The sequence below is a fragment of the Pelodiscus sinensis genome, chromosome 11, assembly GCF_049634645.1.
Source record: "Pelodiscus sinensis isolate JC-2024 chromosome 11, ASM4963464v1, whole genome shotgun sequence".
NCBI classification, from domain to species: domain Eukaryota; kingdom Metazoa; phylum Chordata; order Testudines; family Trionychidae; genus Pelodiscus; species Pelodiscus sinensis.
The window spans coordinates 49,398,178-49,423,818 of NC_134721.1; the positions used below are offsets into that span (position 1 = coordinate 49,398,178).

Genomic DNA, 25,641 nt, shown 5'->3' on the forward strand with positions numbered 1-25,641 from the left:
CTTATGTAGGGAAAAAAGTATTTTGTCTTTTCAAGAAGAATCAGCAAGGAGCATCCCTGCTTATATGGAGAAATTTTGTTAAATCTGTGTATGTTTTCCTGCTGAATGCAGATTACATGTGGAAGAAGAAAAAGGCATATTGTCTCGCTTTTTGTGAAACTGCCTACAGCATTTTTTTAATATCTAGTTCCAGATAATGATTTGGATCTATTGACAGAGGTTTTTAATGAAAGCTTCTAAATTAAAATGTTCATAGGTAAAATTTTAGTCTTTCAAATGTCTTAGAATATATATGACTACAGTGGTTCTCATGAAGTACATGATTACACATGCAATCTGTGCTATGATGTAAGTCTCAAAAGAGTTACCTGGTGCAAGAATCTTTGCATAGTTGAAAGCTTTACAAAAGAATGTAGTTCTTTTTAAAACCTGCTTGAAGACCTACTTGAACACTGCAAACATTGTTTTGATACCAGCATGTTGCTCCTAAATGATATCCCCTGGTAAGATCTTTGACAGGCATATAAACTATGTCAGGACATATGCTGTGCAGTAGCATATGGGAAACCGCTCTCTGGTTTGGAACCGTTTTTAATACAACTTTATTCAAATTGGTGCCTATATAACTACGGTGTTGGTGGCAAATGCAATTAGGAATACATAAGAAAAAGAGAAATCTTATGATATTAGTCAGGATACCAGGATTTTAATAATATAGGGTCTTCGTTAAATCTTTATACTTTCTCAACTCAGATACTTAGTTTTCTTTCTTTTGTGGTTGAAGAGCCAACAGAAATGAACCCTTTTCTTACTACTTTTTGCAACTTCTGAGCCAGCTTTCTGTAATGATCTCTGTAATGTCTTTTATTCTTTGGCAAGAGGAACCTTCCAGTGTATTTCAGATCCTTGGCAGTGAAATTCAGAATGAAGCTATTCTCTTCAAAGCATGTGTTCCAGAGATTTGTTTTCACTAGTATAAATTTTCTCTCCAGTAAACTAAAGAAAAGCAGACTAGGTTAAGGATTGCACAGGATGGATGAAGTCTTTATTTTGTATGTACATTGGACAAATGTCTCAGACACTTTGCCAAAGGATCAATGCCCATAAAACAGATATTAGATAGGATCACAAAGAAAAATCAATTTCTTGCCATTTCAACCAGAAAGGACATTGTCTCAACGACTTGATTACCTGCATCCTGCTTCAAAGACCTTTTCAGACCACACTTGAAAGAGAATCCTCTGAACTGTCATTCATGCTTAAATTCAACACTTTACACCTCAGTTTAAACAAAGACATTAATTATCTTACCCATTACAAAGATAGCTTCCCCAATTATCACCTCTAATATCATTAGCTCACAGACATTTACCTCCCCCCCCACCCCCCTTCTGTTCTGAAATGTGATTTGTCCTTTTCATATGTGTTCATTTTTTTAAATTGTATTCTTTGGTATATATGGTTGTGACAATTTTCTTCCACTATTTGATCTGAGGAAGTGGGTCTGGCCCACGAAAGCTCATCACCTAATAAACCATCTTGTTAGTCTTTAAAGTGCTACATAGTCCTGTGTTTTGTTTTGTTGTTTCAGACTTAAAAACAAGAAGCACATGGATTCTGCTTTATTCTAACAGATTGTAACATATCTAAGCACTGAACATTAGTATTCGGACTGAACCTGCTTATTAACATATTTTGGAAGTACATTTCAGGGTATGTGGCTGCAGCCTGTTGTAGCAAACTTCCCAGCCTGGGTTGAGAGACTCAAACTTGTGTTGCTCCAAAAATGTGTGTGTAGACAGCACTTGCAAGACTGTGAAGCCAGCCTCTCTCCCCAGAGTTTTTTACAGGTGACTGATTACAAACAATTGCTACGAAGTGGAGCTATCAAGAAGAACATAGGACATCTAATCTTAGATGACTATAGTAACTATCAGGTCAATTCCTTATGCAGCTCTGTATACATTTGATCAATTCAATGTTAGCAGCATTATTGTAGCCCTGTTGGTCCCAATATCTGAGAAACATAAGGGCTACGTCTAGACTGGCATGATTTTCCGCAAATGCTTTTAACGGAAGAGTTTTCCATTAAAAGCATTTGCGCAAAAGCGCATCTAGATTGGCACGGACGCTTTTCCGCAAAAGCACTTTTTGTGGAAAAGCATCCATGCCAGTCTAGACGCGCTTTTGCGCCAAAAAGCCCCGATCGCCTTTTTAGCAATCGGGGCTTTTTTGCGCAAAACAGTACTGTGCTGTCTACACTGGCCCTCCTGCGCAAATGAATTGCGGAAGAGGGCTTTTGCCCGAACGGGAGCAGCATAGTATTTCCGCAAGAAGCACTGATTTCTTACAGTAGGAAGTCAGTTTTCTTGCGGAAATTCAAGCGGCCAGTGTAGACAGCTGGCAAGTTTTTCCGCAAAAGCAGCTGATTTTGCGGAAAAACTTGCCAGTCTAGACACACCCAAGGTGAGTGAGGTAATATCTTTTATTGGAAGTTGGTCTAATAAAAGATATTACCTCATCCATATTGTCTCTGACATTAGATTGATATAGCGTGGTTGTAAATGCCTGGGAAACCACCAATCTTGACACCTTCAGTTAGCTCTGATGCCTTTGTCTAACACTACTTACTTTTGAATGTTTTCAGACTCAGCTAAGAGTCACTTCACCCATCGGTCCAACAGGAATGATCTGACCATTAGGGAACAAAGTAGGGCTGATCTTTTTTTAAGTTTTCCCGAGTGATTATAGGCTAAGTTCCCTTTGAGCTGCATAACTGCCTATTCAGCCTGCACGCTCCCTATTCAGCCCTGCACAGGGGCTCAGGGCTGCAGCAGGGAGAGATGCCTGAAGCTGCCACAATTGGGTGATGGGTGCATCTCCCCACTGACTCCAAGCTCCAGCTGCTGCAGCCAGGGAAGAGGCACCTCTCCCTATCAGTCCTAACGCAGAGCTCCTCCAGAGGTGCCCCTCCCCTGTCTCCCATCCAGTCTAGCCTGGACTTTCCCCAGTTGGGGGATAGGTGCTTTTCCCCTGGCTGTGCCCAGTGGCATTGCTGCGGCTGTGGAGAGGTGTTTCTCACCTGGCCCCGAGCTACTGCGGTGAGAGAGGGCTGAGGGGAGTCCTCTTTTGCAGTGCAGTGGGCATTGCACACCCTTCATGCCTAGCCCCACACCCACAGCCAGACCCCTCACCCTGCACCCCAACCCTTTGAATACTGAATTCCCTCTTGCAAGCCCCCACCTCATCCTCAGCCCCATCCCAGAGCCTGTATCTTCAGCCAGAGTCATCACGCTTCTGCACCCCAACACTTTCCTTGGCCCTACCCTGCCACACACTATCCATATGTGGAATTACTTTTGTTATGTGCTCCAATATGGAGGTGATACATACTGGTGCACATAGCAAAAGTCATTCCACACATGGACATAAAAATTAGAGCGAAAGATTAGATTGCGAGGGATAAATGTCTAGCTTATCTTAAGAGACTATAGTTGGTGTACAATGATCAACATATTGTGAAGTTTGTTTCTGTAAATATGTAATTATACCCAGAGTGTTTCAGTGCATTCTGTAAATGCAAACCCAGGAGGCTTTAGGAGGTCCTCATTTTAGATATCTCTTTAAAGAATGTTTATGCCAAAGATTTATACCTACCATTGGCAGTATTGAAACCTTTTCTGCTGCAGGACACTTTAGATGTTTGTATTCAGTGTTCAGAAAACTAAAACCATCGTATCAGCAAACTGTACATTAATCTGTGCAGTGAAGAGGGATACACATGTATGCATGCACCTGAGGAGGTTTTGATGATCAACATTCAACGGTTAGATACTTTTTGCCATTTTAAATGCAATTGTTACACACACACCCAAAAAATGTTGAATGAATGAAAACAAGGAACAAAAATTGGATGATGGCAGTCTTCCCTTCATTTACAGGCAAACGGAGCCAAATTCTGAGAACTTGTAAGCACCCCCACACAATCTCTGACAAGCCAAAAAAAAAAAAAAAAGGGGGATGGAGGGAGAAAACCAGACCCATTGTCTACTCTATCAATCAGCAGCCAGGGTAATCCTCCAGAGAGAATTAACTTACACTTTAGACAGATACCTTCGTAAAGCAGTATCATATACTACTACTAATTTACTTCCTTCTCACAGATTTAGTCAGTAAAAATTAAGGCAACAGTAGTCTGAATAACTGGTTATAGAAAATCACAGGATCATCAGTTACTGTGTTTGATTATTAATTACTCAGCACAACCCTGCTGTTTGATTATATTTTATTCCTTGACTGGCAGTGAAGCAACCTTAATGAAAATGTTCATTGCTGCAAATTTAAGCTGAGTTGTAGCTCCATCATGTGGCTAAAGTGTAAAAATATTTTCTGGTTTACATATGGTGAAAAGTCTCAGAGGGGGTAGCCATGTTGGTCTGTATCTGCAAAAACAACGAGTCCTGTAGTACCTTAGGGTATGTCTACACTACAGTATTATTTTGAAATATCTTATTTTGAAATTGCTTATTTCAAAATAATGCATCTACACACGAAATGCATTTCGAAATAGCTTTTTGCTATTTCGAAATAGCATGTCCACACTGAGTGGACGCTGAATCGCGTTTAAGGCTGGCCGGAATCAGGTCTGGCAGGTCATCGGGTCAGGAGTTACTTTGTGTGGCTGCTGCCTGAGGCTATCTGAGGTCTGTGCTTAAAGGGACCCCTGTCCCCTCCAGAACAGCTGGTTCTCAGGTTTCCCTGCTTGCTTGCCTACCTCGATGAGGGACAGCAAAGCATTTTGTCTCTGCATGCTCTGGTTGCCCTCACTCAGGACACCACAGCACTTTGCAACATGGAGCCAGAGCTGCCCCTGGACACGATGCTCCGAGCCTGGCTGCACTTTCTGCAGGCTGCCATCTGGGAGATCCATCGGGGGGCTGTCAGTATCCAGTAGCCCCTGCAGGAGAGCTTCCACCCTGAGGAGCACTAAGAGCCTCCCTGGTCTGCCCCACTGGGGGCTTGTGCCTCGTTCCTCCCTCATGTCCTTCCACTTACCCCTCGCTAACCCCCCTTCCTAATGTCAAATAAAATACGTGTATTTTCATGAACACAAACTCTTTATTTAACAAAACTGGGGGAGGGGGGCGAGAATGAAACTCTGGTGTGACTGGGGAAAGGAGGCAGGAGAGAGTGGGAGAAGGGAAGGGGAAACCTGGGAGGAGGGAGCTGGAAGGGGGAAGCAAGGGGAAGAAGGGGGAGGAGAAGCTCAGGGTTGGGGGTCTCTCTGGACCAACTTGATTTTCATGCAGACCTGCTCCTGGGTTCGTATGTGGCCTTTTGTGGCCAGGCTGGCAGCTATCCTGCCATAGACGGCCACGTTCCTCCATCTAGTGCGGAGATCATGGATGTTGGGGGCATCCCCCCCAAACCTGAATAAGGTCAATGATCTCTGCCCTGGACCAGGAAGGCGTCCACCTTCTCCTGGCCCTGGCAGTCTCCTGGGAGCTGGCAGACTGCTCCCAGGAAGCGGTGGAGGGCTGGCTGCCAGTGACTTGCTGGCTTATGTTTTGGGGCCACTGGGTCGGGGCAGTGACTGCTGGCTCTGGGCTGGCAGGCTTGGAGCTTGCTCAGGCACTGTGGCCAGAGTCAACCCCTTTAAGGGCTCCAGGGAGTGGGGAGGGAGAGGAGTGTTCTTGGTTGAGGGTGGAGTTGCCACCAGGGCACCCTGGGAATGCTGGAGGCCCCCTATTTCGATATAAGTGTCTACACAGCACATATGTCAAAATAGCTATTTCGAATTTGGCATTATTCCTCATAGAATGAGGTTTACCAAATTCGAAATAAGTGCTCCGCTATTTCTAATTAATTTTGAAATAGCGGTTTGGCTGTGTAGATGCTAGTAAAGTTATTTTGAAATTATGGCTGTTATTTCGAAATAACTTTGCTGTTTAGATATACCCTCTGAGATGGGTTTGTTTGGGCAAAAGCTTTTGTGTGTAAAACCTAACTAAAACTAATAAACCTGTTCTCTAAGGTGCCACAGGACTCCTTATTGTTTTTCCATACTGTTGTGCAGCCTAACAATATTTGAGAACTGTTCAGCATCCCATAAGAAACAAGAGGCTCTTAAAGAGAATTGTAATTAGTTCAGCATGCAAAATTATTGCAGCAGCTTTTACAAGAGATGAGTTTGACCTTCAGTGCGTGTAACAGGAAGACTGACTTCAGCCTAATGGAGCACAGTATATATACATTCATATACACTCCCCCCCCCCCCCCCCCCCCCCAAGAAGGAATTATTTACAATTTATACTGAGAGCAGATCACATTTCTGATGGTAGGATTTTCAGTAAAATCTTAATAAGGGGCTACACCATTTTTTTGTGTGGATTTGTTGTATAAACCTGATCGATCCATATTGTAGATTGAATACTTTTACTGTTCAGCAATAAAAAGTGATTTATTTTAGAAAAGCTGGTAATGTACTAAAATGGCCTTTAATCAGAAATGTATACAATATTTTAATGTGGTGTTAATCCACTTTTGAGACAGTTTCATTGGTATGATGAAAAATGATCTTGAAGGATGTTATCTTCCATCATGTCTCTTATCTGTATGCTAAACTTGGCTATGAAACAAGGACACAGATAATTCAATGTTGTTACTTTGTATTTCTGATGGGATCTTTCAAGGGTATCAAGTCTCTTCATTAAAATGCTTCTCAAGAAATTTCCGACCTTATAGCTGTTGTGCCAGTGATCTGTAGATTATAGGCTAAATCACCCCTATCTATAATGCTTCCCTTTCTTTAGGGGAAGGGGAGGTGAGGCGGAAGACTAGACAAGAGCTCTCTAACAGTGCGGATATGCCAAGGTCATAAGAAAGTTGTGTGGCTTTTAGGGCACCCACTGAGTCCATCAGCCTTGGGAACATTGCTCACTCCAAAGCTTTATTCTCATTAGTTCCCTTTGTACTACCCTCTTCTTTGGGGCCTGAGTGTAATGAAGTAATAGAGTATGAGTTCATGCTCAGCCACCTCTAACAAGCCATGTCCGTGGCTCAGAAGCATACAGTGGAGCATTTGTGTACTCCCCTCCCTCCTTTCACATCAGTTTTAACTTTGTAATGCCTCTTTTTCTCTTGGATGTCTCAGGACTGGGAACCATATCAGAGATGCAACTTTCTAACTGTTCAGAGTGTTTTATTAAATTAACATTAAATTGGACAACAAAATTACAGAAAATATTATTTCCATGGATTTACTCCTTATAGTTTGAAATCAAATCATTCTGATTGCCATCTTGCTTTCATTCCTTATATCATATCTGATATAATGTTAACATACTGTATCTTATAAACTACTAATTAGAGATTGTTTTATGCTGTCTGATGGGTGTGCAGATGACAGTCACTGAAATCATATTGGAATTCAAGAGTGTAGAAAAAAGAGATGATGATCAGAATCTAATTTTCCCTTTACCTTTCCTGACTTTACAATGGTAGAATGTAATATGTTTTGTATTACATCTTATTTATATTTTACTCCTGTAGGCTTTCTTGAAGGTGAATTAATATTTTCAACATTTCACTGATTATCAGAAGAACTCTGGTCTCATTTTATATATTGTCAGTAGCTGACAAACTTCTGGAATATAGTCTGTTTAAAACACAGGACTTGGTCTGATTTCTGTTTTTGGCTTAGGTGAAAATTTCCATGCTGACGCTGAGCAAATTGTCCGTTAGTTTTCCTGTCTGCACAGTGGGGATGAAAATACCTCTGTATCTGTAAAGGAGTATTGTAATGCTAATTTCAGTAATATTTGTAAAGCACTTGGGATAGAGATGCAGATATTGTTATTAGCAACATCACAATAACCTTTAAAGATCTAGACAGGAAAAAGTACCGGGAACATTAAACAGTGTATCATTGTATTATAATTTCCTTAATCTTAACAGATTCTTTAATTCTGTGTTTGCTTGCTAAGATTAATCGATTGCAATTTTCTTATAGGGTAATGGCCATGAGAGAGACTTCATGGATGATCGTAGGGTGTATATTATGGATGTGTACAATAGATACATTTATCCGGGGGATGGATTTGCTAAACGTAAGTATTTTTTAAACTGATAGGACCCTAAAGTATTATACATGTTTTTACCACAGAGCAAGTGCTTCATTCACCCCTGAAATGCTGCTCACTCAGAGATGAAGCACAGAGGCACAAAACTACTGATGAAAATGATGTAAAAAAACTTCCCTGTGAAGTTGGTTGCAAAATGTTACAGAGGATATTTGAACTTTAGTGTCTATCATGGTTCTGATTAGCCATGAGCCACTTGGTATTGGTTCTGGTTTGCTATCTGGCTGAGACTGGACCTAGGGGGCCAAGAGGGGCATTAGGAGAAACCATTTAGTTTGCCTTCTGTTTTTTTAAAGGTGAAGTTTTAGTTACACTTCTTTCTTTAGATAGTCTGCACTAAAAAGAATTTGTTAGTCTAACTATACCAGCTAATCCTCCAAATGTAAATGCAATTTATATTGGCAAAAAATGTGCCTCTGCTTGTATAGCTCATAGCAGTTCCCTGAACATCATAATCTATATCACATATAGCACTCATACCATAAGAGCTGTCTGCACTAGTGCTTTTGCTCGTAAGTGGCATTACTACATTGGTATAAGTTTCTAGTGTAGACTTGGCTCTTGAGGTAAATTTTATATTTTAAATTTGTCTGGTTTTTTTAGCATTAAAACAGTAACAGGAACAGTTTGATTTGTTCACATGTATTTTCCCATCACATATGCACAGTGCACTGTTTGTATGTGTCCCTTTCTGCATTATCACTACTGGCCTTTCCTTTCACCTCAAAGTAATAAGTTTAGGTCAGTGCTTGTCTTAGGTTTACATCTTTAGACTTTATTTTTCATTCTGTTTATCAAATACTAGAAGACTTATCTGGCATTGCCCGGGTCCTTCAGGGCAGGAGGCTGGCCGTGTGGGTGGTGCAGGAGTTAGGGCAGGGCCTTGGGGAGGCTGGAGGTGTGTGAAAGTGAGGGTTGGGGGTAAGGAGGGGCTCAGGGTTTTTCTCTCCCTCAGTGCCCTCTACAGCTGACAGTGACCTTCTTTTCCCCCCAGTATCTCCCCTGGCTGTCATGGGCTTCCTCTCTCCCCCTGGCCACTTTTCCTGGTCGGCAAGGGCTGTCTCTCTCCCCTCAGGTGGTAGGGGCTCTCTCTCCCCCTCCAGACTTCCTTCTTCCCCTGGGTCAGCAGGGGCCGTCGTCTCTCTGCTCCCAGCCCTCCCTCTGGGTTGGCAGGGGCCTTTTCTCCCCCCCTCCAAAAAAAAACTAAATATCTCAGGCATATTTATTGTAAAATGGCAGCAATTAGATGTGAAGAGACAGGATTAACATTAGAATCATAGTTTTATTACCACAGAAAGCTGCTGTCAAGGCATTTATTTTTAAAATATATATTTAACCTAAATATGTAGGCAGTCGGACCCTAGACACACGTCTTTTGAATCCGGAGGTAAGATGCATGTTGTCCACATAGGCTGAGACTGCTACTGATATGCTGTAGAATTTACAGATGAAATGCTATGTCATGCTTCTTCTAACCTAGATTATACCACCTTGGCATTTACATGCAAATGAGTACATAAGAACATAACATAAGAACATAAGAACGGCCGTACTGGGTCAGACCAAAGGTCCATCTAGCCCAGTATCCTGTCTACCGACAGTGGCCAACACCAGGTGCCCCAGAGAGGGTGGACCGAAGACAATGATCAAGCGATTTGTCTCCTGCCATCCCTCTCCAGCCTCTGACAAACAGAGACCAAGGACACCATTTTATCCCCTGGCTAATAGCCTGTTATGGACCTAACCTCCATGAAATTATCTAGCTTCTCTTTAAACTCTATTATAGTCCTAGCCTTCACAGCCTCCTCTGTCAAGGAGTTCCACAGGTTGACTACACGCTGTGTGAAGAAGAACTTTCTTTTATTAGTTTTAAACCTGCTACCCATTAATTTCATTTGGTGTCCTCTAGTTCTTCTATTTAGGGAACTAATAATAAGTAGATCCATGCTATGCTTTGTAACAGTCTGATATACAGACTGGATGGGCAAAATGTTGAGGGCACAAAAATGCACAAAACAAATTGGGAGGAATAAGTGAAAGGGTTCATGATACTTTTTGCTAACTTTATTTTGCAGGTCTATATGCTATAGACTTGGACCTGTCATAGGACAGGTACACACCTTCAGCCCCAGGACCTGAATAACTAAGGCAAGCTTGGATTACAGGACCATAGGGCTTAATGGTCAGAGTCTAAGTAGCCACCCTTCTTTCCAAGGCAGTATAGTTTAATGCCCAGAGTCAATAGGCTGCCCTGCAGTTCAGGACAGTAAGGTCTAGCAGCCTAATGCTATGATACATAGCAGCCCAATTCACCTCCTCACATGTTGCAGTGTCCATGGCATGTTGGATGAGGTAGGAGGACCCAAGCCCACCCTTCTCCACTGTGTCCCAATCCAAGGTGGTAGGGAACCAACATTTTACTGCTCAGTCTCTGTCACCCATAACTATTCTCCCATTCCGTGAGGCACCTCCTACGCCTTCTTCTAATACCGGTGGGGTAGTCCCTCAGCAATCACTGTCTTATCTCCATTGGCCCCAGCGGTCATCTGGGGTTCAGTAGAGGCAACAACCTCTCATCAGAGGTCAGCCCAGACTGACCTAATCTCTCCCTCTTATACTCTGGCTCCAGTTGGAGCATGCCTAGCTGGTGTGAGGGATCATGGCTTTCTCAGCCCATAGCATAGGGTAGGGTGTTTTAACCCCTCCAATCCAGAGTGGGACAGGGTGATGCTGTGCCCATCACAGGACCATTCAAATGAAGCAGTTGAAGCACTGGTTGAAACTTTTATGGATAGCATATTGTGACCTCTAATGGGAAGTAAAGTGTTTTCCAGATGTTGTTAGAGGAATTTAACTATGTACTGCTTGCTGTGCAAAGCAATGGTTTTGTTTTGGTTTTATTTGAGAATTTCACTACATTTATAATTGATTGACACATTGATTTTTAAAATTATAGTTTCACCAAAAAGCGGTATTGCCCTTTCTGTAGTTGTACCTGAAGATTCTTTAAGTGTTCATTGAAAAACACCTTTAACCTTATTTATGTACTTAGCTAATGAATTTCTAAAAAAGAATGGCACCAGCATTAGCTGGTCATCTTAGTGAGCCATTTAAGAGGCCATACAAAACATAACAATAGGCTAGACATGCTGTTGATTTAAGGACAACTGTCACTATTTAGAATTGCTTTTATGTTTTCATTAGACTAAACATTTTTTAACAAATGGTTCATTCAGGATTAGCTAACTCTGCGTAACTAGGGATCATATTCCCTGCAGAATTGTTATTTATATAAGACTTCAGAAAATGAGAAACCTCTGAATCATGTTAGTATTTTGAAAAGAAATAGAATACTCTCACCATTGTTAGATCCTAGGTATTTAGTGTTTCACCATGGTGTATGCCTTAAGTATGGTTCTCTGTCATAATTAATTGACTGGCTTTTTAATTAAAAGCAAAAAGCCTAAAAGTTGGACTGACTTTTTGATTCAGTGTGATAAGATGCAGATGTCTGTGGCTGGCTTGATTTGTTAACAGTATAAAAGTGCAGTGCGTAATTTTTTCTTCTTAATTTTTCTGATAAACAACATACTTGTTTAATTCTTATGATTGACAAGGAACATATGCAATGCAGTACATTTTTCTTTATTTTTCAAATGCTTTACTCCAGTGTTTACACAATAGTGTACACATTTCAATGTATTACATCAAAGATGTTTGTCCAGGGAACATCACGTCTACCAAGAGAAAAATTACTAACAGATGAAGTTAAAACAAAATTGGTCACTGCATTCCTGCACTTATTTATCAAATAGCTATGTTTTCTAACATATGGAGTATAATTAGCTTATAACTTTTTTCCAAATAAAATGGAGCATGCTTGTTGATTTTTAAATGGCAACCCTTCTGTGGTTTTAATAGCTGTATTTTTAAAAATGGTGTGAATTGTTGTTTGCTACTTTATATTTCCTGTTGTGTGGTCCTTTGTTAATTAACTAAGCATGTCAAACTTTCATTGGTATTCTGTTAACATTTTGCTTAATTTTAAAACTTTTATGCAATAAGTGTGTGTACAGTACCTAAAAGGTGACAGCGGCGAGGAGTCCTGTGGCACCTTATAGACTAACTGAAGTGTAGGAGCATAAGCTTTCGTGGGCAAAGACCCACTTCATCAGATGCATGTAGTGGAAATTTCCAGAGGCAGGTATAAATATGCAGGCCAGGATCAGGCTGGAGATGACGAGGTGGATCCAATCAAGGAGGATGAGGCCCACTTCTAGTAGCTGATCTGGAGGTGTGAATTCCAAGAGAGGAGAAGCTGCTTTTGTAGTTAGCAAGCCATTCACAGTCTTTGTTTAATCCAGAGTTGATTGTGTCAAACTTGAAGATGAACTGTAGCTCTGCAGTTTCTCTTTGAAGTCTGGTCCTGAAGTTTTTATGCTGCAGGATGGCTACCTTTAGATCTGCAATTGTGTGTCCAGGGAGATTGAAGTGTCCCCTACAGGTTTTTGTATGTTGCCATTCCTAATATCTGATTTGTGTCCATTGATTCTATTACGTAGGGACTGTCCAGTTTGGCCGATGTGTATAGCAGTGGGGCATTGTAGGCACCATCACAGGACCTAACCAGATCAACCATATTGTCACTGGTTCATTCTCCTACACATCTACTAACGTAATATATGCCATTATGTGCCATCCTGGGCTCTTGGCTGCCGGCTCTGTGGGGCTCCTGCTGGCTGGCCCTGTGCCCTGGGGGGCTGCTTTTGCCAGGCCAGGTAGGGCCTACTGCACTGCGCTGTGGGTGGGTGGCTGTTCTGGCCAGGCCATGTACTTAGAGTTGCCAGGTGTCCAGTTTTGAACCGGACCAGTATTTGAGCTTTCTGTTTGGGAAACAAATTGAGAAAACATAAATGTCCAGTATTTTATAAATCAGATGTAATGTAGATTGTGAAGTAATGTCAAGTGTGTCTGGTATTTTTGTTGAAACCATCTGGCAACCCTACATGTACTGGTTAGCTGTGTTACCAGTATGCACCGCCTAGTAAGGGTTAACCAGTTACCCATTTACATCCCTAGTGACAAAGAGGGCAGTGTGCGAGAAAAAAATGCAACAGAGATACTTCAGGGCCAAATAAAGGAAAGATAGTCTAGTGGCTAATATGCAAGACTCTAGGTGAGGACCACTAGGCTCACTGGTGTGGAAACTAAGGGTAGGGCGGTGTGCTACTGTTTTCCTTGACTTAAAGTGGTTTCTATCATGTACAAGGTTTACAGTTTAGTCCAGAGGCTCTCAGCATCCCCAGTATACAAATGTTCCAGCACCCCTAACTGAGTTCTACTCTCAGCTCTGGTATTAAGTCAACGTGTGACTTTAAAAGTCATACCACCACTTTTTGCCTCTATTTTCCCCTTGTAAAATGAAAATAATGATCGCAGACTACCTTAGGATTCACCGAAGACGTAGCTCTACTTTTTTATTAGAGAGAGACAGTCTGAACCAGAAAAATTTTGCATGCCCACATCCTCAAAGAAGTCACTTGAGCTAATTTGAACTTGGCAAATACAGGCAGTCCCCAGGTTATGTACAAGATAGGGACCGTAGCTTTGTTCTTAAGTTGAATCTGTATGTAAGTCGGAACTGGCGTCCAGATTCAGCCGCTGCTGAAACTGATCAGCGGCTGACTACAGGAAGCCCGAGGCAGAGTTGCTCTGCCCCAGGCTTCCTGGAATCAGCTGCTGATCAGTTTCAACAGGCTGAATTTGGACGCCAGTTCTTACATACAGATTCAACTTAAGAACCCCAGGCGTCCCCAAGTCAACTGCTACTGAAACTGATCAGCGGCTGATTCCAGGAAGCCCGGGGCAGAGCAACTCTGCCTCGGGCTTCCTGTAGTCAGCGCTGGTCAGTTTCAGCAGTGGCAGACTTGGGGACGCCTGGGGCAGAGCAGCTGGGGTGCTGCTGGGATGCTCCAGTAGCACCGCTCCTCGGCACTACTGGAGCAACCCAGCAGCACCCAAGCTGCTCTGCCCCAGGTGTCCTGATTCAGCCGCTGCTGAATCAGACCAGCAGTGGCTGAATCAGGACGCCTGGGGCAGAGCAGCTGGGGTGCTGCCCGGTTGGTCCAGTAGCGCCCAGAGCGGCGCTGCGGGACCAACGGGCAGCGCCCCAGCTGCTCTACCACAGGCGTCCGGAGAAAAGCCTGGTCTGCTGGGGGGGGGGGGGGGGTGCACTAGCTGCGGGCGCCCCCCCGCACCCCTCCTGCAGCAGACCAGGGAGACGTGGGCGGCGGAGCGAGACACACCGCGGTCCCGCCGCCTGGGTCCTCTGTGGCTTTGCTCCGTGTCTCCCTGGTCTGCTGGAGACCAGCAGACCAGGGAGACAGGGAGCAAAGCCACGGAGCATGCGGGCAGCGGGACAGCCGCGACGCGTCTGGGCTATCCTGCTGCCCGCGTGCTCCGCGGCTTTGCTCAGCGTCTCCCTGGTGTGCTGGGGGGGGCTTTTCCCCCCAGCACACCAGGGAGACGCGGAGCAGCTTTTCTCGCCCCGGAGGACGCGGGCGGCAGGATCGCGGCGCATCTGGGCGTTCCGCCACTCCTGTCCTCCGGGGTGAGAAAAACCCCGTTCGTAACTGTGGATCCGACATAAGTCGGATCCGTGTAACTCGGGGACTGCCTGTATTCACATTTGAGTAATTAAACGCTGTAATCTTAGGTTGTATTTATTGAAGATGAGGACATGGTACTTGAGAACTGTAGGATATGGGCCCATGATTGTCTGAACTGACATTTAATGGTTTAATCAGAACAACACTTATCTTTCTTTCTCTTCTAATTGTTTCCCTCCTATTTACACAATCCATCCAGCTATTGTATTGTTTCCCCAGAATGTGAGCTAAGTGTTGTCCATAATTGTATGCTGAATACAGCTGTGCATAATTTTATAAACATTCATGTAACAAGAACAGATATTGTGATGAAAGTATGAAAGAAAGTTGGAAAGGAACAACACCTGCAAAGCTGGATAGTAACTGGAATGCAATAATGAGCCTCACAAAGATTATTAGGACAGCTTATTATCTATCGTTATAATTTGTGCTTATATTCAGTGGATCCAGAGGCTCCAGTGTGTTTTGTACAGCACCTACAGGATAATGAAACCCGAAAAATGTCTGAAATGGCTTTGATTTGTCTCTTAATACTTTAATATATTTGTTAAGTTATTCAAAATCCTCTTTCCATTGCACATAGCTAGGGTATGGACTCTTTTGTGTCCTTTCTCTTGTCCTCATCCGGCATTTCTTCCGAAACTTTGCTCCACACATTTGTAGTTACTTGAGTTAAATTGTCTCACCCCACAATCAGATATGCCTAGACAGACCCATACTTATGGCTGCTGCTATCAAAATACAGGAAGTCCCCACGTTACGTACAAGATAGGGACTGTAGGTTTGTTCTTAAGTTGAATCTGTATGTAAGTCGGAACTGGCGTCCAGATTCAGCCGCTGCTGAAACTGACCAGCGGCTGACTACGGGAAGCCCGAGGCAGAGTTGCTCTGCCCCGGGCTTCCTGGAATCAGCCGCTGATCAGTTTCAACAGGCTGAATCTGGACGCCAGTTCTTACATACAGATTCAACTTAAGAACCCCAGGCATCCCCAAGTCAGCTGCTGCTGAAACTGATCAGCGGCTGATTCCAGGAAGCCCGGGGCAGTGCAACTCTGCCTCGGGCTTCCTGTAGTCAGCGCTGGTCAGTTTCAGCAGCGGCTGACTTGGGGACGCCTGGGGCAGAGCAGCTTGGGTGCTGCTGGGTTGCTCCAGTAGCGCCGCTCCTCGGCGCTACTGGACCAACCCAGCAGCACCGAAGCTGCTCTGCCCCAGGCGTCCTGATTCAGCCGCTGCTGAAACTGACCAGCAGTGGCTGAATCAGGACGCCTGGGGCAGAGCAGCTGGGGTGTTGCAGGCTTGGTCCAGTAGCGCCCAGAGCGGTGCTACGGGACCAACCAGCAGCGCCCCAGCTGCTGTACCACAGGCATCCGGAGCAAAGCCGCGGAGCACGGGGGCAGCGGGACAGCCCAGAAGCGCCGCGGCTGTCCTGCTGCCCGTGTGCTCTGCGGCTTTGCTTCCCTTCTCTCTGGTCTGCTGGTCTCCAGCAGACCAGGGAGACGGGGAACAAAGCTGCGGAACACGCCGGCTGCGGGACAGCCGTGGCGCGTCTGGGCCGTCCGTTGCCCGCGTGCTCCGCGGCTTTGCTCCCCGTCTCCCTGGTCTGCTGGTCTCCAGCAGACCAGGGAGACGGGCAGCAAACCCCGTTCGTAACTGCGGATCCGACATAAGTCGGATCTGCGTAACTCGGGGACTGCCTGTAATCACTTAGCATGAATTAGTGTTTGCCAACACACCTGATTACAAGACAAGGATATTTGATGGTAAGCTGTTTGGGGCATTCATACAGAGGGAATCTAATTCTGGTTGAAGCCTCTGGGTGCTGCTGTAATACAAATGAATATTAATAATTTGTCTTAATACTTGTTTTATCAGCCTTTTATGCCATCACTTGTCCTGCACTGCAATTAAATTTTCTTTATATCTTTCTTTTACTGCTTTCAGGGTTTTTGTCTTTTGTCACTTTGAAGATATTTTTACCAATTTCCTTCCCAGTTGTTGAATATTTATGAGATAAATATAAATGTTATTAAATAATCGTCCTGCTGTATATGTCATCTTTTATTCATTTTGCCTGATTGTTTCTCTTTCAGACGTACAAAATGTTCCCAGGTTGTAGTTTTTATTTTACCAGCAACTTGTGGGTATTGGGAGAAGGTTGCTAAAATGTTTTTAAGTTAAAATCTTACTAAGTTATGTATATTTTCAAAATTTTCATAAATTGTAATCTTTGTTTTCCTCTTGCTTCTATCTAAAAGTTGTATTCCCCCCCCAGCATATTCTTTTGTTTCTTTGATTCAATATTATTAAACCAATTTTTTAGGAGCCATAAAGCGGAAGGTTGAGTTGGACTGGGGAACAGAGGATACAGAATATCTTCAGAAGGTACAAACACACGTGGAAGGGGCATTAAATGAATTGCGCCCAGACATTATCGTTTATAATGCTGGAACTGATATCTTGGATGGAGATCCACTGGGTGGTCTTGCTATTTCACCTCAGGTTTGTATAACAATACAAATATCCACAGACTCTACTGGTTGCCCTCCAGTGAATGCCAGTATCAGTGGCTGGTTTCACCACAACTTTGTCCCCTCACCTCTGAAGCTTTGGAACCTCCCTGGAAGCTAATCGCCTTCTCCCAGCTGATGATTCTTTTCTGCTGAAGCCTAACATGATACTATTTCCCCATCATGAGCTTTCCCTCCCTAAACGTGGCCCTCCATCCCAAGTTTCCTGTGTCTTCCTCACTCGCATTCTTTATGTTAATCCATCCAGCCCTGCAAATGGCACCTTCTACCTCAGCCCATTCCCTAATCTCCCCTTTCCTGGCCAGTTATCATCCTGACCTTTGTCGATGGCTCTTGTTTTTCCTCTTTTAGTCCCCAGGAGTGGGGAGACATAGCAACTGCAGCTTTCTAAGTTAATTTTTTCTTGCCCTTAATTAGCTTGTGCTTGCTCTTGGCCCATAGCTTGTAAAACCGTAAGTGCAGGCAACAGGGAAAGAAAAACAAGAATGAATTGCTATGTGAATGACGTTCCTTCCTGCTGAATGTTTTTCCAATTTCATGGAAATGTAGGGCTGCACTGAACCTCGAGAAATCATCAAGTCCAGCCCCAGCTGTGAGTCAGAATTAAGCAAATCTAGGTCATCCCTGGCAGGTGTTTGTACAACTGGTTCTTAAAAACCTGCAAAGACGGAGATTCCACAGCCTCTCTTGGAAGCCTCTTCCAGAGCTTAACTACCCTTCTAATTAAAAAGTTTTTCCTAATGCCTGATGTAAATCTTCCTTGCTGGGTTAAGTCCATTACTACTTGTCCTGGCCTCAATGGGCATGGGGAACAGTTGATCACAGGCCACTGTAGAACAGCGTGTTGTAGTCTCCATCATTCTCTTCCAGTGCTGCCATAGTCAGCAAGTAAAAAGCTTGCAGATGCTGGTGGGAGAGAATGGGGCTAGGTAATCAATTAAGGGTGTGTCTAGACTATAGGGATTTTTTTTAAAAAGTGGCCTTTTTTCAAAAAATCTTTACCTGCGTCTAGACTGCAGCCATGTTCTTTCGAAAGTGCATCGAAAGAACGCGGCAGTTTTTTTGACCGCGAAAAACCTCGTTTTACAAGAAAGAACGCTATTTTTCAAAAGTGCTCTTTCAAAAAAAGGTGTTATGTAATGCAAACTGCTTTTTCGAAAGAGCTTCCAGACTGCCTGGGTGCTCTCTTACGAAAAAGCATCTTGCTTTTTTAAAAGTACTAGTTGTAGTTTAGATGCTCTTTTTCAGAAAAGCCTCTTTCAAAAGAGGCTTGCTGTCTAGACATAGCCTAAGTCCTGCCAGCAAGGCTGTGGCTTAGCTTGTGGCAGTTCCCCTTTGGATTTAGGGATGCATGTGTTGTCCTCTGTAGGCGGAGGCAATTCTAAGTGTCTGCAAAGCTGCCATTGATGCATCCTTGCTGATAACATATCACAAATCTTGTTTTATGTACATATTTGCCTTAGGAATTTTTTTAATTAATCCTATCCTGCACTCTGAGAAATCCGCTACAGTACTTCAGGATACAGACATTTCAAAGGAAATTTGAATAATGACATAGCATGCGATGGGGTTGATTTTCAGTGTCTGAGCGGTGACTCATTTTTCCATTGCCATTGATAATAGAAGAGAAGCTCAGTAGTAATACTCAATTTATAAATTGCAACGTGTAAAGCAAGCAAAGGGTCAGCAGAATAGCTCTTATTCTCTGATGTAAATATTGAAGTAGGCTGGAAAGAATTACGGTATTGAGAAATTAGTTGCACTGATGGTATTTTTTAACTGGTCTTAGAATGCAACTTCTATCAGGATATGCTATGTGCTGTACTGAGATACATGTACTTCATTTAAAACTGTTTTTGGAAATGGGAACCAAAATTAGAGGAGAACTATATTTCAAAGTGTATGGACTCTATTTACAAATATTTTCTACTCTCAAAATATTTGAATTAAACTCCTACTTGTAAACACAATATACATAATTTTATGCATAAAGCACATAAATGAATACCTGAAGATCTAGGTTGTATTTTTGGCTCTCTGACTTCTTGTATGATGTGGTATTTCTGTGCCTCATTTTCCCCATGTTTAAGTTATGGATATTGATGATTCCTTTGTTGTGAGGTTTAATTCACTCATGTTAGTAAAGTACTTTGAGGTCCTTGGATGGAAAGTTCTCTAGGCATGCAAAGATTGTTGTTCCTTTTTGTCGTATAGGCGTTCCCTCCTTTATTATGCATTTTGTAACAAACAGTCGAATACTCTTTCATAAGAGTGGCCATAGTGGGTCAGACTAAAGGTAATACCTCTGTAATCTAAAAATATAATGCAATCTAAAAAGGTAATGCCTCTGTAATCTAAAACTATATTTATATTGCCTCTTCGTATATTTTATTTTTCTATGAGAATCCTCTTTTTGTATGGGCATTCGATAAATTATTAAGGCTGTGTTTTATGATTTCTGTGAATCACAGAATTATAATTGCTAGGTTCTTTAGCTCATCCTTTTGCAAATTCAGAATTTTTCCTTATAGTCTATTTTTCTACATTTTAGTCCAGTCATTTCTAAAATGTAACCTGTGCTGAAACTTCTGCTATTTCATTTAAGAATCTGCTACACTGATCCTAAGTTTTTAGGCTTAAGTCCATCTCACTATTCTTGGTTGAACACTTTGTCATTATATGGTACCATTTAAACAAACAAACTTTAGACAGATTTTTAAATAGTTAACAATAGGCCTATTTAAATATTCATTTCACCTCTTTTTCCTTTTTCTAATTTTTTCTGGTATTTTTCCCTGATAAATTTGTAAGGGAGCTTCTTATTTTCTTAGCTCCTTTATCTAGCACAGACTCACTTGACATCTGTTTGGTCCCTTATCTTCCTACGATTAAGTGATTCTCAGTATTCTTGTTTAGTTCCTTTCGCCTTCTCTATTAATAATAATTTTAACTTTTTGATATTTGAACTGTCCTTTGTGAAACTACATTTCTTCTTTGAATTATTTTCTTGGAGAGTAGTTGTAGTGAGTTGATTGAACTTTTATTGTGCTGTCCTATGGCACCTTAGAGACTGTTTTTTAGATTGCTCTTACTTCATATTTGTGGATTTTAATTTTTCTCATTAAGTAATTTTGAATTCCCCCTTTCCCAAAGGTGGTTTCTTGAAACTTAATACATTTTACTTCTCTGTTGCATGTAGTAAAAAATGGGTATTCTTTATTTTTCTGAATTTGGTGATGGCATTGACGCACTTGATCACTAGTTTTTCCTATTATTCTCATGTTTTTGAATGTTTTCTTTAAGAAAGTAACAGATCTGGATTGATGCTCTTGTTGGATTCTCTACTGTCTGGGTCATTAAATACCCAATTCAACTGCACAGTCCATGCATAGGTTCTTACTGCAGTAATATTATACCCTTTTTAAAGGGCGAGCAAGGAGCTCAGTGGTTATGACATAGGACTTGGACTTGAGATCTGGATTGAGTTCCTAGTTCTACTAGTAATATCATATAGGATCATGGGCAAGTTGCTTGATCCTAAGAATGTGACTAATCCTTCTGAAATTAAGTATCCTTGCATGCCTGTCTGAATCAAGGCTATTATCTCTTACTGTCTCAATTCCTTATCTGTTAAATTGGCATAATGCTTCGTTTTCCCACCTCCATGTCCATGTGTTCTTTGAGCAAGAGCTATCTTGCTTTGAGTCTGCACAGTACCTAGCACAAGGGGGCCCCAATCTGTTGTGACCTCTACTTACCACTGTAATACAAATAATGACTTGTCTTTGAAAAGTTCTTATACAGAAAGCCAAAGCATAATGTTTGAGATATTTCTAGAGGGATATTTAAATAATATCAACAGATTTTCATTGTATTCCTATTGCAAACATGTAGCTCACGTAATGGTGATTTCTCATGAATATAAGACTATAAAAGCATCAATGATAAGTAAAAAAATCCATAAAAATATAAACTAAGTGACATTTATAGAATTTCACTTTTCATTTTTGTCCATATGCAGGGGATTGTTAAAAGAGATGAGGTGGTGTTCAAGGCTGCCAGAAGCCACCGAATCCCTATCTTAATGGTGACATCTGGAGGCTACCAGAAGAGGACAGCACGGATAATTGCTGACTCCATTCTGAATTTGCACAACCTGGGGCTTATTGACAAGGAGCTAGCAACCAGTGAAGCTGAAAACCCCAAGGTAGAACTGATGATTAGAGAATCTATTGTAGATTTAACTAACCTGTCATTGCAGTGAGACGGTACTGTTTTAGACAGAAAACTCACTAATTGTATAGTGTTGATATGTAGGAACAAATAGTCTCCCCAGCTCTATCAGGGTTAATATAACATGAGAGAGATTTGTCTATAAAACATTAACAAACTAGAGATAAGAGCTAGTCCCAGGATGTTTGCAAGTGTCTAACTTGCTTCTGAATACTGTACTCCTAAGTAGCTATGGGATGAAATGCAGCAGAACTTTGAGAATGAATTAAAAAAGATGCTCAAAGATCAGTGTTATTGTTTATAATCTATAGTATAACAGGCTTTAATTGTTTCTCTTATTTTTATGGAAAGTCTACCGTATTGTTGAAAGGACTGTATCGTTAGACTCCGATGACTGTCCCAGGCCTTTTAATAATGGTGCAGTTGTTTCAGTAGATGGGAGAAGGGAAGTTTTAATCCCAGAGCAGAAACATTTGACTGAGAGGGATTTTGATAGTATATTTTGTAAACATACATCAGTGGAGGAGATGAGAAATAGCAGAGAAAGAAGGGGCATTGAGAAACCAAAAGATAGAGAGGAGCAGACAAGAGAGGCATGAAGGGTAGTGTGACAGTTGTCACAATATACATGTAGTTTGGGCAGAATTTTCCACAATATCCTAGTAATATTAATTGTGCATTTTGACAAATTTTATTGTAACAGTTGAGAATCATGTTGAGCCAAATAGTTTTCAGAAATCCTTCCCCATTCAATAATTCATAATGCTTCTCTCTATTATTCTGTAATGGTAATTAGGATCATGCATCACTATTTGGTGAATGTTTTGCTCTAAGTTCAGCAACTCTGGTTAATCTGACATCAACACAATTCAAAACGTTAAAGAATCACAATCTCTCACATTTACATGCACTGGAAATCTTTCAAAAAATGGATAAGAAATTAATTTAGAATTTAGTACACTAGTTAACAAGAATTTGTTATCGAAAAATAAAAATTACTGAGTGGTCATTTGAAAATCAGGGTGGTGTTTTGAATTAACTATAAGATACTACATTTCACTTCTTACTGTATATATTGTTGTCAAATCTCTTTTATTAATAAATTGTTTAGCTCCATTTTTGCAACAAGTATATACACTATTGTCAACATTTCCTGCTGAGAAAAGATACAAATATTCCTGCATTATATTTATCATTTTTTAGCCCAAGTTTGTTTGGTACTGGGAAGTGGTTAACAAAAATATATCTATTTGTATATCTGTTAAGCCATTCCTAATGCATTTGTAAAAACAGAGGTGGAAAATGGGTTAAACATTACTGGATGTTCCGAATTAAAGGAATGATATTTTAATTTTTAAAATGAAGGGATAGAGAAATAGTTGTGTAATCATCTCTAGTTATCTACTCAGTGCTAATATTTGTATAAAAGTATTTGTGTAATATTATGAAAAATGGTCAATTTTTTGACTTTTAAACCATACCATCTTATAAAATAAACGAATTAATTTATTTTTTATTCCTTTTTGTCACACTGACAAATCTTTTCTCTAAGCAAACTAAATATTGAATAAGAAATGTTCAGATCCTATAATACAGGGGTTCCCAAACTTTTTGACATGGGGACCAGTAAATCCATTCACGAACTTTTGGAGGACCAGTAATGTTCATTTGCATATTTGCATATTCATTAATCAAATGATGAATATTCAAATAAGTTGTTTCTGGTCCTCCCAAAACCCCCCAGTGCCAGCTTTAGCAAAGCTTTTGATATGGTCGCCCACAATATTCTTACCAGCAAGTTAAGGAATATGGATTGCACCAGGCAGAACCGGGGGAGAGACCCAGCTGGCACTTCCGGGTTCAGGGGCGCGGGGCCTGAATCGGCCTGAGGCCGGCCCTGCCAGCAGCCACCAGCCATGCTGAGGCCCGGTATTTTTTTCACCCATAGTTTGGGAAACGCTGCTATAATATGCAAATGAAGGCCAAGAGGTTGGTTCTTAAATTGTGTTTCTTGTTACTATAAAAATTAGAGCATTAGCAAAAGTGGTGAATATCCAAACCTTTTTGTATACTCTAACAGTCAATAAAGAACTTGAATAAAAAAAAGTGATGTAATTTGAAAAGGTTACCTCTGTGTCACCTCCAAGAATTACACTGTGGTTTTCAGAAGTACAGTGGCCCTCTTACTCTTATTTTTGTATAGTGTAACAGTGGGGCAGCATGTTTTTGTTCTGCTACGATGTTGCACTTCTAACTTGCTCTAAAATTTGGCAGTAGATATGTTAGTAATCTGTTGTCACTGATAGTTAACAAAATCACATACTTATTCAGAGATGAATATACTGTGAAATATCTAAATAAGGCTGACTTAATTCCTGGAATATATTAACTACAAAAATCTTGAAATTGGGCTTTCTTGGAATGTCAGGAATTGTCAACAAATAATTTACTCAGTGGAGAATTGCGTGCACCTAGTAACTATAAAGAATTTGATGTTTGTATTAAACACTGTGGCATAGGTTCAAATTTTTCTAAAAAGTATAAAGATTTTGGAGAATACATTTTTCTTTGTCTTTTAAATGTTCACTTATAATAATGCTGGTTTTGTTACATGAGTAAGGGTTCTGTCTTCACATGAAAGGATGTCGACTTTTGTCTCTTAGTGATAGAATCAGCATGTAAGGTACTTAAATAATGTTTAGTTGTAATTGAAATACTTACCTCAGTTAACACTAGTTCTCAGACTCCTGAGTCTACTAGTTCTAGAAAATTGTACAACTTGCTATAAATTATTTGCTTTAAAATCTATTTGGCATGCTGCACTACTGTTGAGTTACAACACTGCTATTAAAAACACTTTTAAAATTCCTACTTTAAGAATATTCAGAATACATTAAAATGTTGATTTATTTTTACTGATGTATTACTTAAAGATGTTCTTATACTTTCTTATAATTTTTATAAAATTGAAAATTACATTTGTATCGAGCTAATACACTGTAATAGTGCCATATGGTCTTTTCAAAAACTTGTTCTGTTTGTGTTTAATATGTTTATATTAGTCTCTTGGTGGAAATTAAAATAATATTGAATAATCTTGACTGACTTTTTCTCCTGTACTCTTCTTTACCTTCCCCATTGCTCATTTAGTATGTAACTGAAACCTCAACAAAATAAACTCAATAGCAGCCTTAAGGATGTTTGGAAGTTAATTTCATCATGTTGTGCTTTAAAAATGAAAAGTAAATAGTTTAGGGCAGAGGCAGGCAAACTGTGGCCTGCGGGTCAGATCTAGCCGCCATGATCCTCTCTGCTGCCAATGTTTGTGGCCCAGTGGGATCCTCAGGCAGACTCCTTCCTGCCACATTCCGCATGTCACTTAAAGCAGCTGGCTGCTGGGTGCACTCCATGGAGGGCGGGGGCAGGTGTGTGCTATCCCTCCCCAATCTCACAGGTCCCCTTGTCCAGAAACCAGTTTTTGTGTAACACCAAAAAGCGGAATTGAACCTGGGACCTCTGGGGCTTAGTGCATTAACTTCTATAGCAGGGGTTGCCAACCCGCGGCTCACGAGCTACATGCGGCTCCCCTCCTCCCCCGGAAAGTGCAGCTCGCGAAGCTGCCCATGTACCCCCCCCCATCTCCAATGGTCCCTGGCTCCCCTGTGCTCACTGGCGCTGCCCCCAAGATGAACCCCGTGCTGATGCTACCTCCAGGGACTTCCTTCAGGGTGAGGGGAGTTCTGCAGCTGTGTGCCAGGTCCCAGAAGTACGCGGACTGCTCTCCCCCTCCTCCCCAACAGCCGGCGAGGTACCTAAAACGGCGGTCCATTGCATGCTGCAGACTTTGTTCACCTGCTGCCTTCCTGCACGTGGGGGGAGAGGTGGGCGTCCAGGACCGTGCTGACTCTGGCTGCTCCGGTGGAGCGTGCTGCCGTGGGGAACGCAGGAGCAAGGCACACGCTGCCCGAGCATTTGGGGCTGGCGTGGTCCAGGACTCCTCCTCACCCCCGTGTAGGAAGGTATCAGGAAGGTACCAGCGTTTCAGGTACTGCACCACTGTTTGGGGGGACG

General features: G+C 41.8%; 1 protein-coding gene across 5 annotated transcripts in view; it reads left to right on the forward strand.

The window, feature by feature from the left end:
- The window catches only part of HDAC11 (histone deacetylase 11), an 86,982-nt gene that overhangs the window by 48,085 nt on the left and 13,256 nt on the right, over positions 1 to 25,641 (forward strand). For 4 of the 5 annotated variants that reach the window (XM_075939669.1, XM_075939672.1, XM_075939668.1 and 1 more), the window contains 3 exons: positions 8,012 to 8,108; positions 17,130 to 17,308; positions 21,359 to 21,544. In XM_075939669.1, the coding sequence (XP_075795784.1) occupies positions 8,012 to 8,108; positions 17,130 to 17,308; positions 21,359 to 21,544 (462 nt within the window). The remainder of the gene's footprint in view (positions 1 to 8,011; positions 8,109 to 17,129; positions 17,309 to 21,358; positions 21,545 to 25,641) is intronic. The other variant, XM_075939670.1, reaches the window with a different exon arrangement.